The sequence below is a fragment of the Danio aesculapii genome, chromosome 17, assembly GCF_903798145.1.
Source record: "Danio aesculapii chromosome 17, fDanAes4.1, whole genome shotgun sequence".
NCBI lineage: Eukaryota > Metazoa > Chordata > Actinopteri > Cypriniformes > Danionidae > Danio > Danio aesculapii.
The window spans coordinates 41,728,339-41,740,715 of NC_079451.1; the positions used below are offsets into that span (position 1 = coordinate 41,728,339).

Below are 12,377 nucleotides of genomic sequence, written 5' to 3' on the forward strand. Positions count from 1 at the left end.
TTGCCTTCAATTGACCTTTTCTACACGACCGCGTTTAAAATTATTTATTGGTAAAACAATCGCAATGTAAACCACATAAAGAACACACCGAAGCTCGAACGATGCAGGACTGCTCGGTCTGACTAGAAAAGCAGACAGAAAACAATAGCGGGGCTCACCGCGAAATCTCACGGGCTCCGAGTCCAGAATGCGAAAATAATTACGCTGGGTACAAAATGGCGAATGTTCTCTTCTTCTCGACATGCGCAGAACTGAGCAGAGGCTTTCCCTCGGAAATCAAGCTTCGTTCCCATACATCCGTCAGCCAATGGGCTTCGCAGATGGGACGCTTCAGGGGGGAATCGGCCAATTAAAAACGTGGACAATGCAGAACAGGAAATATGCAGCCAATGGAAAGCCAGGATGGATTTGTTGTATTCCCAAATACTGAGAATCAAAGAACACCAATGAGAACGCGCAATTCGCAGCGCCGCTTTTGTACTCAGCAATCAGCTAGCGCGCTTTAGTCTGGCCAATAGAATGCAGTTTATTAGACAGCCAATCGCAATGCTCGGAATTTGCCCACAGCGGCTCCGGCAGCCAATAGGGATCCGAGAAACACAACCTCAGCTCAACAGCTTGTTATTTCGTCTATGCCTTTGCAACCTAGTCGAATGCTGAGCTGAAGCAGTCATATAGGAGCATGTAAGTACATATTTATATTTCCACACACCGGTCAAACTCCGATTAAAACCGTATAATCTTATCTGTTTTACTCAATTCCGATAACATTAGAGTAATCCAGTCGTATTCGCCGTTTTCCCGTGGTTTCCAGCGAAGGTATTTAGGCGACGAAGAGAGAGAAAAAAATTGAATGGCAGAGCCTGGTCACAGCTAGTCGGCTTGTTTTCTCACAGCGTTCAGAATAAATAACCGGCGACTTTTACTTGTAGTAGCCGTTGAAAACCGTCCACTTTATAATCAAAAACTTGTAACTCATTCTGAAGGAAAAAGTCGCCTCACATATTGTTGCGGAACTAACCCGGGGAACTGTTTAAATCGCCATAACAGCTCCACTATATTTAGCTCAACCGTCACAATTTGATTGACAGGCGTCAATAACAATCATAACAGTCTGTTTGTCGTCCTCCAAAGTCTAATGCTTCGCTAAATCCAGTGTTAAGTGAAGGAAATGTGGGCTTAGTGGATGGTGGAGGGGCTGACATGGTGCAGGACGGTGTGTGAGCTATGATGGCGACGTGACACACACACACACACACACATATACACACACACACTGTGAGTGAAGCGGGAAGGAAACACGCAGGGTTTGAAGAGGTTATGTATTCCTTCAGTGACTCCGTGCTTTGTTTTTACACTAGCAATACATCGTAAGTGGCTCAGATTGGAGGTAAAGTCATAGCGAGGTAGTTCACGCTGTGTTTTTGATGGCTTGGTCTTGTTTATTTGGTCATTTTGAAGGGAGGAGGACGAGAAGTGGCTAACTGCGCTAGCTCCTTTAGCATTTTCTCTGTTGTGTGTGTTTGTGTTGTGCTGTCAAATCCTTCTCACGCATACATAAGACACGTTTTTTAAGCACATGGCGCCAGATCGTGACTCTGTTTCTTTATGCGTGTGTGTTGTTCTGTTTCAGCAGTCAAAACCAATCGAGCTGGACTCCCTCAAATAGCCATCAAGATGAAGGTGAGCCTGTGATCCTCTGCAGTTCTGAAAGGCGACGCCTCTCTACATAAAGCCCAACAAACATCTGGAACAAAATGTTGAAATGAGAAGAATCACACTTGTTTATATTTATTTTATACAGTAATTGATCATGGATTCTATTGGCTGAGTTAGATAAACTGTATAAGGACTCCATGAGTGCTGTTATTATTTTAGTGTTCATAGATATGTTTATGCATGCTTAATTGTCCAGACAACAATATGTAGCATCAATGTGTCTATTCACCTGAATAATATCTGCTCTGTTTACAGGTAGCAGACGAACCTGCCTACCTGACTGTGGGGACGGATGTAAGCGCAAAGTACCGTGGTGCCTTTTGTGAGGCAAAAATTAAGACTGTTAAACGTATGGTGAAAGTTAAGGTAAGTTCAATCTGTCTTTTATAAATCTGTGTATTCATCTTGTCATGCCAATTTTATTTAAATAGTGCTCACAATACACCATTGTTTCAAAAGCAGCTTTTCATTAAAACATGTTAGTTTTTAAAAAAAAATATATATTTTTTTTAGATTAGATTCAACTTTATTGTCATTACAAATGTACAAGTACAAGGCAACGAAATGCAGTTTAGGTCTAACCAGCAGTGCAATAGCAGCAAGTGCAGGATACAGGTATAAGTTATAAAGTGCAGTTATAGAAAAACTATGGTGATATTTACAGATGGATGTACTATGAACATTATATACAGGTTGTATTAGCTATGAACAGATTTACAATAAATGAATATATGTACAGGATACTATTAATAGCAGAAGTGTGCAGATAGATAAACATAATTACAAATGTCCATGTGCAGTGTGTATGTCCAGTTCAAATTTTCATACCATATAGCTGCAATTTATCAAATTAAGACTAATTAAGAGTAATATTACCTACATTTTGCAATATAAAAAGTTGTGATTTACTCTACAGTATATAAAATACTCTTTTAACCTTGTTTTTTTTAAATGAGCTAGAGAAATTGTTTGAATTTCTAAAAGTAGTTATTGTTTTGTCTATTTCATGCTATTGCAGGCCAATATGTGGTTGTTTTTCCTGGGAACAAAAAAGAATATTTGCAAAATGTTAACATGCATTAGGAATATTGAGCAATTCCATGCAAATGTCAACCTTGGCATGAAAAAGAATTATGTTTTCTCCAAAATATGAAAACCGTTTCTATGTTTTTGTGTAGGCTTGTATTTTACAGTACTTTAGAAATACTCAAAAATGTCTCTGTCAATGTTTTCAAATCTTATATTTGATTTACCAAAGTCACACAAGTGGCAATTTCACATCTGTCACATTCATAATGGAGAGATGTCACATCCATAATGACACTTTTTTTTTTTTTTCCTCGTAAATGCAAAAATGTCAAATAAAATAAAGTCAATCATTTTTGTTCTATAGAGAGAGATGTTTTATCATTTTGATAAGCATTATTTTTTTTGTTTTGTGCAGTTTAATTCACAGAATTTCTACAAAGTATGTTGTATACTGCAAACTTGTGTACTTTTTTGGTCACATCAATAACGCATGTTTATTTTCCTCATTTAAAGTACAAAACATGTTTACATATTAATATTATTTTGGTCCCTTAACTCTGGTCATATAAACAGATGTCTCAATATAATGTTAACATATACTTTCTATGTGAATTTATGTTTTGAGTTTTTACTGCAGATGCCACATCCATAACGCTGGAATTGCTCTTTTATATACTGTATAGCGAATCACAACTGCTTTATTTTTTTATTGCACAATGTAAGTATTGTTATTATCATTACTGTATGCAGTTTTATGCACTATTTACTAAATAGTTGATTGTATTATACGCAGAATCACTGGATGGTGATTTTAGTTGACATTTTCTGAACAAATAAGCAACTGAGCAGTTTACTATATGGTATATATTGTTTTACATGAGTATAGTATGCAAATAAAGTCATACTTCCTTATTTTGAAAACTTTACATTTGTTCCTGGCTTATAATAAGACGGTTAACATATTGTGATAATGTATTTTGTTTGTTAAACTTTTTTTAACCCCAAAGTGAAATTTGCATGTCACAGCGGAGCTCTCCATACTAAAGTTGGATAAAATAAATTACATGTATATGAAGACAATAATATTTTTAAAATTACATTCAAACTGCACACCTTGGTTTCAAACAACAAGTAGACACTAGTCCATATCTAATGCTTCTACAATACAGCATAATTCATATAGTATGACTTTGGGTATACAATCTGATGTAAGCCTCAAGCATAGCTTTGAAACTTATACTTTTAAATCTTTGACCCCATTAAATATTTGTTGACATGCTTTGTCATCAGTCAGTCATTTTTCCTGTATAAGTTAAGAAAAAAGATTATTTGAAAGAGTCTGTAAGTTCAGAGGGCACATTTGGCTTGCATCTTATCTATCAAGTCAGTGTCAGGTGACTTAAGAGGTAAACAAACTTTTACTAGTGTCAGTCTCAATGCATAAATTTATGTGGCTTTAAAAATCTTGCTTTAATGCAGAAGTGTTAAAGCACTTTTTTTTTCTTCAAGCATGAGTAGCATATCTGGCCAAAAAAGCCAAACCACAAGGTGTCGATTCTGCTTTCAAACTTTAAAAGATCAATTGTGCAAAATGTCTATCTTTTTAGATGGTGGTCAGTAGGATACATGTTATGTGCATGAACAGTAACCTTACAAATAGATTAATTTAGATTAACACATTAATGGCCCATTTCCACTAAGTAGTTCGGTTTGGTATTTTATGATTTATGGCCGTTTCCACTGTCAAAAGGCGTACTGTACCACTTTTTCGGCACCCTTTCGAAAGGGTTCCAAAAGGCGGAGCTAGACGCGTAGCTGAACGCTATTGGTTTACAGAGATACGTCATTTGCTTGCGCAACAAGCCAGAATGAAAACAAAAACCTGCCATGTTTGAAATACACAGTAAGAGATTACAGCGGAATGATATGTATATATACACGTATAATAACAAGCCATGGTCGACCCGGACTCAAACATACCTTGTCGTCGTCTTGATGAACAGCCACAATGCCAAAAAGAAAAGCAGATTTACCCTTTGCACCGTAGTTTTTACGAGCCAGTCTGAAACGCGAGCAGTTTCGCTTTCTTGCTTGCGCTCGCTGCGCGTGTAACGTTATATCTGAAATAACAAATTTCTTGAGCTGATGATAATAACGTGCGCTCAGATACTGACAAACGAGAGAGTGTCACGCGAAAAAAAGGAGAAGCTGGAAAAAAAGGAGCACATTATTTTTTCAGCAAACATGAACATACTGTCTTGTTTAACTATTATCTTCACCTTTTAAACTATTATGAACTCAGAAAGATGGAATTGCTCTCTAACAGAGGTTACATGTGCTGCTGAAGATTACAGACACAGATGAGAGGTCTGTTCTGGCTGTAGGCTATATTTCTTGTTGTTTTTGAACCTAAATAAGCACTAAATGTATGCTGTGTGTAGTTTTTCTGTAATTGGTAACATATCGGAGACTGTAAGGGTCTGTATGTGTTCATATATGTTCATTTATTTATTTATGTTATATAATTGCAGACATTACAGTAGGCTATTTCGCCCTATTATTGATCTGCAGTTATAATCGACTCATATTCATAGAAAAGTTAGTAATAAACATTTCTACACAAGTATTTATGTGTGTAAAGCATCTGTTTTGTGAGAAGTGCTTCTCATATGATATGTGAGTGACCTGTACAGCTTAACTGTAGAGATTTTCTCGAGCGAAAATGACGTTGACTGAAACTTTGTCATACGCCACTCCCACCAAGGGTATCCTTGGTAGTGGAAACGCAAGCCTGATAAAGGTGACCCGTACTGTACCAGTCAGTGGAAACGAGCCATAAAAGTATATTGTTTTTGATATATCACATTGTAAACCAGCAATGGGGGTTGCATGGTGGCTCAGTGGTTAGCACTGTTGCCTCACAGCAAGAAGGTTGCTGGTTTGAGTCCCGGCTGGGTCAGTTGCCATTTCTGTGTGGAGTTTGCATGTTTTCTCTGTGTTGGTGTAGGTTTCCTCCACAGTCCAAAGACATTCGTTATAGATGAATTGAATAAACTAAATTGGCCGTAGTGTATGCGCGTGGGTGTGGGTGTTTCCCAGTTCTGGGTTGCAACTGCGTAAAACATGCTGGAATAGTTGGCGGTTCATTCTGGTGTGGTGACCTCTAAAATACAGAAAAAGCTGAAGGAAAATGAATGAATGAATGAGAAACAAGCAAAGTTTTGTTTTGTGACTGTTCTTTTTTTTTTAACCAACTACAACATGAAACTGTTCAGTAGCCGAAAAGCACATGCTCAAAGTTTGTGTTGCACAGTCTTAAGTGTGACGGCAAGTAGATTTTAAGTATCTGCTCTAGACAATGTACGTAGGCACTCCGTTAAGAAGCTTGCTTGAGAGAGATCATGGAGAATGTGCCGTCTGTCGCACAACCAGATTACTTCACCTTCACTGAGTTGTACTGCTACTGTCTTTCCATCCACACCGTTCTCACCATCATGCTTTTGCGCTCTTTTTCTATATTTTTGTACTGTTTTTGTTTGCAGGTTGTGCTCAAAGGAGACAGCACCTCACAAGTTGTCCAAGATGACCAAGTCAAAGGACCCCTAAGGGTAAGGAGACCTTTTTGTTGTTGTTGGAGATCGACTCTGTAGTACATTTAAATAATATTACATATAAAGCATTTGGTTAATTCTTGCTAATGCAACCTGTTGACAATGACAAATATTTTATTTATTCACCAAAGCCATTTTTTCTATCATTTGGCATTTAACTGGTTATTTTTTTAGTATAAAATAAATTATTATGTGTAGTTATGATGGGATTAACTTTTAAAAGTATCTAGCACTTTCTACGCTCTAAATCAGATATTTTTTTGTTTGTTTTTTTTCTCTCTTTGTAAACGATTTAAAATATGTTTTTATTCAACAAGTTTATCGTATAAAAGGTGAGGTTGTGCAAACATGATTTTTTTTTTTTCTACTGTGGTCTCAGGTTGGCTCAACAGTAGAAGTAAAGAGCCCAGAGGGTGGGCTTAGCGAAGCTGTCATTAGCAAACTCACAGATGCCAGCTGGTACACTGTAGGTACGTACGGGCAGGACTGGACCAATCTCCCTGGAGTTGATCTAAGTCCATTATTATGCCCTATATGAATTGAATGAATGTCAGGGAGCTAAACTTTCCATTTCCATTCTCATTGCAGTTTTTGATGATGGAGATGAGAAAACCCTTAGAAGAACTTCACTTTGTCTTAAAGGCGAAAGACATTTTGCGGAGAGTGAGGTAAATGAAAACATAAATACATTGACTGTGAGGTGTTGTGCCTGGAGCATGTGTCTGGTGGTTAGCACACTTCTTTTTTTGGACTTCTTTTCCTTTTCCATAATTCTGCCTGTTTTGCTTTATTACAGACTTTGGACCAGCTGCCCTTGACTAACCCAGAGCACTTTGGTACACCAGTCATTGGAAAGAAGACGAATCGAGGTAGAAGGTCCTCCCAGGCAGTGTGAGTATTTTTAGTCTTTTTCTTTGTGGCCTCTTGCACTAAATGGTTCGAACTTGTTGTTAAATTCTCCACATCATTCAAATCCTTTGCAAATATGAATGTTTTTGTCCATTAGGGATGCAACAATTATAGATTTTGGTTGTAGGATTATAGTCTGAGGAATAATCACGATTATTATGCATTCATTAATTTCAAAACACTATTAGTTTAGAAAATGATACGAAAACTCCTTATATTTTAAAGTGTTCTTTATTGCTTCTCAAGAACCAATTAATAAAGCACAAAATGTTATTAAAAACAAATAATAGTTCATTTCTCTTTGAACTTAAAAATAAGTGAAAGTTTTTGGCATTTAAACAAGTAATAATTTTACAGTGAAAATAAATGACTGAACAATGAATAAATTAAATCAATTGTGTTTGTCTAAGGTCAATCTAAGCCACATATTAGCTAAATATTTCCCTTTTAAAGAGAACAAATATAGGCTGTTGAACCTTTTTCATCAACTATTACAAAATAGTTTGGTAATTTTATTTTAAGTTTGTATTTTTTTCTCTTTGGAGTAGATTTGTATATTCCATACAAAGTATGAAGCTGATCAGTACAGTTCCTGTCACGTGACTTGCGGTGCATTCGCAACATTCTTTCGACTAGGTGCCTCTAGAAAACGCAAGCCGTGGGCCTTCATTGGAAATAACAACCTAGCGCGCACAAGACACGATATGTGAACGGCCCTTAGTAAATAGCCTTAGCTGTAGTTAATCCAGTATGCGCGTGGGTATCAGTCTCTGTGGACAAGCTCGGAACTTTTAAGCTAGCGCACAGCTGGCATAACTTTTAGTTGCTGCAGTTTTGTTTCGTCCAGAAACACGGTGTTGAGATCCCTTTACAATTTAATTAACTGTGACAAATTAAAGCGCGGTTAATTGTAAAATCGGTTATTTGTTGCATCCCTATTGTCTGTACTATAAAGGCTTCTATATGTAAGTGATCTCTGAAGTATAGGTCCAGTGACATGATTCACAGTGAGCTACGTGTAGTACATTTCACAGTCTTGTTGTTGTTTCTGCATCGATTACACTTGCGTCCTGATAGCAATGACTATCAAACTTGGAATTAAGGAAAGCACAGTATTCTGACCAAGTCGTATTTAAACTGCTGATTCTCAGTTGTATAAATGTAAATATAATTATTATTTTGGCTGTTTCTATTTTATTTATCATACTATGCGCCCAAATACAGTTCAGCTTCTCTGATCAGTGTCTTTGAAAGAGAGCCTGTTTCAAATGTTGGTGCTCTCTGTTGCAATGCAGCGCAGAAGATGAGAAGGAGTCCTCATCAAGTGAAGATGACGATGATGATAAGAGAAGGCTTAATGATGATCTTTTGGGGAAAGTGGCCTGTGTTCAGAGTGGACCCGATGATTCATGGCACTGCGTCCTGGTGAGTCTTTAATTCATAATTTTTTTTTAAGCAAGCTAGAGAGATTATTAGAATTTCTGAAAATATTGATTTCGTCACTATCTATGTCCTGTTGTTTTTCCCTGGGAACAAAAAGGAAGAATATCTTTAAAGTCTTAACCTCACTTTTCATTGCACATAGTTGTAAGGCCAACAAATTAGCAAGAACATGCTATCCATTGCTTGTGAGAGGGGTTTTCTGTGCTCAAGTGATGGCTTTGTGTGGAGAGTAGACAGGGAATTTTTGCATGTATATTGGTCTGGAAAAGAGGTGGCATGGTTGCTCAGTGGTTAGCACTGTCGCCATACAGCAAGAAAGTTGCTGGTTTGAGTCTAGGCTGGGCCAGTTGGTGTGGAGTTTGCATATTCTCCCTGTGTTAGCGTTGGATTCTTCCGGGTGCTCTGGTTTCCCCCTACAGTCCAAAGACATGCGTTATAGATGAATTGAATAAACTAAATTGACTGAAGTGTATGTGAGTGTGTAGGTGTTTCCCAGTACTGTGTTGCAGCTGGAAGGGCATCCGCTGTGTAAAACGTATGCTGGATAAGTTGGTGGTTCATTCAGCTGTGGAGACTTCTGATGAATAAAGGGACTAAGCCGAAGGAACATGAATGGTTTGGAACAACACATTTTTAAAAATAATATAGATAGAACCAGTCTGGAGATGTTGTATTGCTGCTGTTGAAAATTGCTGATTGCAATTTATTTTGGTGGGTAAATTGCACTTAAACCTGTGATTCATGATGGCCAGTGATATCGTGCATGATAAAAGTAATGGTCTAGTTTTAATGGTGTAACTGCGTAGCCACTACAGTGGAATCAAATGGTGTAGATGGAAAAAGATGTTTATTATAAGTTACACACAAGTCAGAAGTAGCCATGGGACGATAACAGTTTAAGGTATACCGCTGTTTGGAAAAGTCAAGGTTTTAAAACACCAAAATTTTTTGTAATCCCATTCCCAAGGTATGTGTAAGATTTTTTATTTACATTTGTAAATAATTAAATTGAAAAGAAAGCTGTAATTTTGACACTAATAAAGACAGCAGAATCTTAATACTGTTGCAAAATATTATAAATCTTAAATCTAAAAAATTAATATATTGTTTTCAAAGGGGAAAAAGTTGTTGTTTTGTTACCCAGACATTTAAAAATAATATATTTTAGAGCAGTAATCACTATACCGTGAAACCGTGATATTTTTATCCAAGGTTATCATACCGTCAGAATCTTATACCGGCCCATGCCTAGTCAGAAGAACATAAGTGTGCTGTACTCGAAGTGTGATGGTATACTGTTTTCGAAACTTCCAACACCACAGCAGTGCAGTAGGCAGGATTGTAAATGTGTCACACTCATAGAGGTCATGCTGCTCATGTGTACCTCTTAACACAACGACGGCAGCTGTGAGAGAGGAACAGTTTCAGAAACATCTGTCAAACCGCTTTCTCCAAGAAGTGCCACCACTGTGTGCCACATCTTTACTTTATTGTCTTTCTTTGCCTTAAAAAGACACCAATGGTAAAGTGCTTAGTACTTTAAGACTCGGTGTGACATGGTAGCACTTATCATCTGGTGTGTGATCCCCTCCGAGTCTTTAAAATCATTTTGCGATTAATTGTAAACATGGATACATCTGTAGTAGACACTTGTCTATTGTAATCAGTGATGTACAAGTCAGAGGAAGGGCATTAAAATGTAGTTGGCCTGTTGAACAGCAGGTGTATATAAGGGGAATAAAAGAAATCTCTAACTTAATTTGAAATGTGCTAAAAGACAATTTTGCCGCTCAACTTTTGAAAACAAAAAGCACAGGTCAAAAACCACACATTGCCTTTATTTAGGTTAATATTAGAGTGAGTTTGTCTGATTTAGCATGTTGAATTGAGTCAGCTGTCTACGAAAGAGAGCACTCCGATTGGTCACTCTGCTGTAATTTTGTAGCATTTCTCAAATATTTGCAAACAATGTGATCTTATTAGATCCGGGGTCACCGTTATTGGTCCTGGTGAGCCAGTGTCCAACTTGCCTCAACACTCCTGCCTGGAAGTTTCAGCTCTACCTAGTAAAGCTGTGGTCATGCTGCACTTTTCGCCTCATAAACTTCTAATCATATGCATGTGAATGTGGCAGACCGGAAATGCAAACTTGTGCTTCAAGTTTCGAAGTTTGCTGCTTGTGAAAGTTTAAGCTTGGTGAACTCTGACCTGTGAAATCGCATCATGTGATTTGTATTAGACCAATTGACCTCTCAGACTGCTCCATATTTTACATTTCTGTACACTCACTTTTATCAATGTCTAATTATATTGTTTAATCCCACTCCTTTTCGCAGCGGCATATGACAGAATTTTGCATGCCTAGACTCTAGTGCAGGGGTGCCCAAACTCTGTCCTGGAGGGCCGATCTCCTGCAGAACGTAGCTCCAGCTTGCCTTAACACACCTGCCAGGACATTTCTAGCAAGCCTACATAAGCTGCGGTCACACTGCACTTTTCTCCCTATAGACTTCCGTTCATATGTATGCGACTGCGTCAGACCGGAAACGCGAGGTTGTGCAACAAGTTTCGCCATTTGCTGCGTTGGAAAGTTCAAGCTTTGTAAATCCCGCCCCTTTTTGCAGCATCATACAACAGAATTTCACACACACAAACTCTAGTTTGACCGCAGCATTATGTCAGAGTTCACCAAGCTTGAACTTTGCAACGCAGCAAACTGCGAAACTTGTCGCACAAGCTTGCGTTTCCAGTCTGATGCATTCGCATCCATATGAATGGGAGTCTATCGGGAGAAAAGTCCAGTGTGACTGTAGCTTTAGAGCTTGATTAGCTAGCCCAGGTGTGTCTGATTGGGGTTGGATCCCTCCAGGCCTGAGTTTGGGCACCCCTGCTCTAGTGTGACCATGGCATAAGACCTTGATTATCTTGTTCAGGTGTGTTTGATTAGGGTTATAGCTAAAGTCTGCAGCACACCAGCCCTTCAGAAACAAGTTTGGTGAGACCTGTATAAGATTGTCAGACATATTTGCATGAGCGAAGCCTTGGTAAGTGATAAGCACTGTGAAAATGGCACTGAACACTGCTTGTTTTGTGGTTTGTATGTGCATAACAATTTTGGGTTGCTTTTTGTGGAATGAGGCAACAAACTACTTGCCCGTGCAGCTATAGAAAGACTTTTTTTTTTTTTTTTTTTTAACTGCTTCTGCCCGTTAGGCGTGTTCACGTGCAGATTTTTGGTCCAGGTGCAAGGTGAAAACAGAGTTTGTTTTTGTGGGTGCTAGTTTATAGAGTTGGCTTGCTGCGTCCAGGACTTAATGCATGACTGGATGAGCTTCCACCCAATGACCAGCATTTGTAATTACAGCAAATTTCTAATAACCAAGATGGCAGCTAACAGCCAAAAAGTTGATCATGCCAACAGTAACAAATATCATGCAATTACATCTATTGTTATAGACCCTCACAGATAAGATGAGATGCATGAAAAAAATTACATGATTATTTCCATTTTAAAAGTGGAATTTGAAAAATTTCCTGAACTTTTTACAAAATTTTTTTTTTCAAATGTGCTTTAATTTTAAAACGGAAAGGAAAAAAATACAAATTCAGGTGGTCATGATTTATGCATCAGAGAAAGATTTTTATTAAGATTTTCATGGCCAATTT

At 37.9% G+C, this 12,377-nt stretch overlaps 1 protein-coding gene across 2 annotated transcripts in view; it reads left to right on the plus strand.

Moving 5' to 3' along the window:
* The window catches only part of arid4a (AT rich interactive domain 4A (RBP1-like)), a 43,717-nt gene continuing 31,340 nt past the window's right edge, over positions 1-12,377 (plus strand). Inside the window, exons 1-8 of one of the 2 annotated variants that reach the window (XM_056477013.1) lie at positions 1-684; positions 1,634-1,683; positions 1,975-2,085; positions 6,291-6,356; positions 6,739-6,829; positions 6,948-7,027; positions 7,156-7,250; positions 8,564-8,693. In XM_056477013.1, coding sequence (XP_056332988.1) covers positions 1,678-1,683; positions 1,975-2,085; positions 6,291-6,356; positions 6,739-6,829; positions 6,948-7,027; positions 7,156-7,250; positions 8,564-8,693 — 579 coding nt within the window. In that variant the 5' untranslated portion in view covers positions 1-684; positions 1,634-1,677. The remainder of the gene's footprint in view (positions 685-1,633; positions 1,684-1,974; positions 2,086-6,290; positions 6,357-6,738; positions 6,830-6,947; positions 7,028-7,155; positions 7,251-8,563; positions 8,694-12,377) is intronic. The other variant, XM_056477014.1, reaches the window with a different exon arrangement.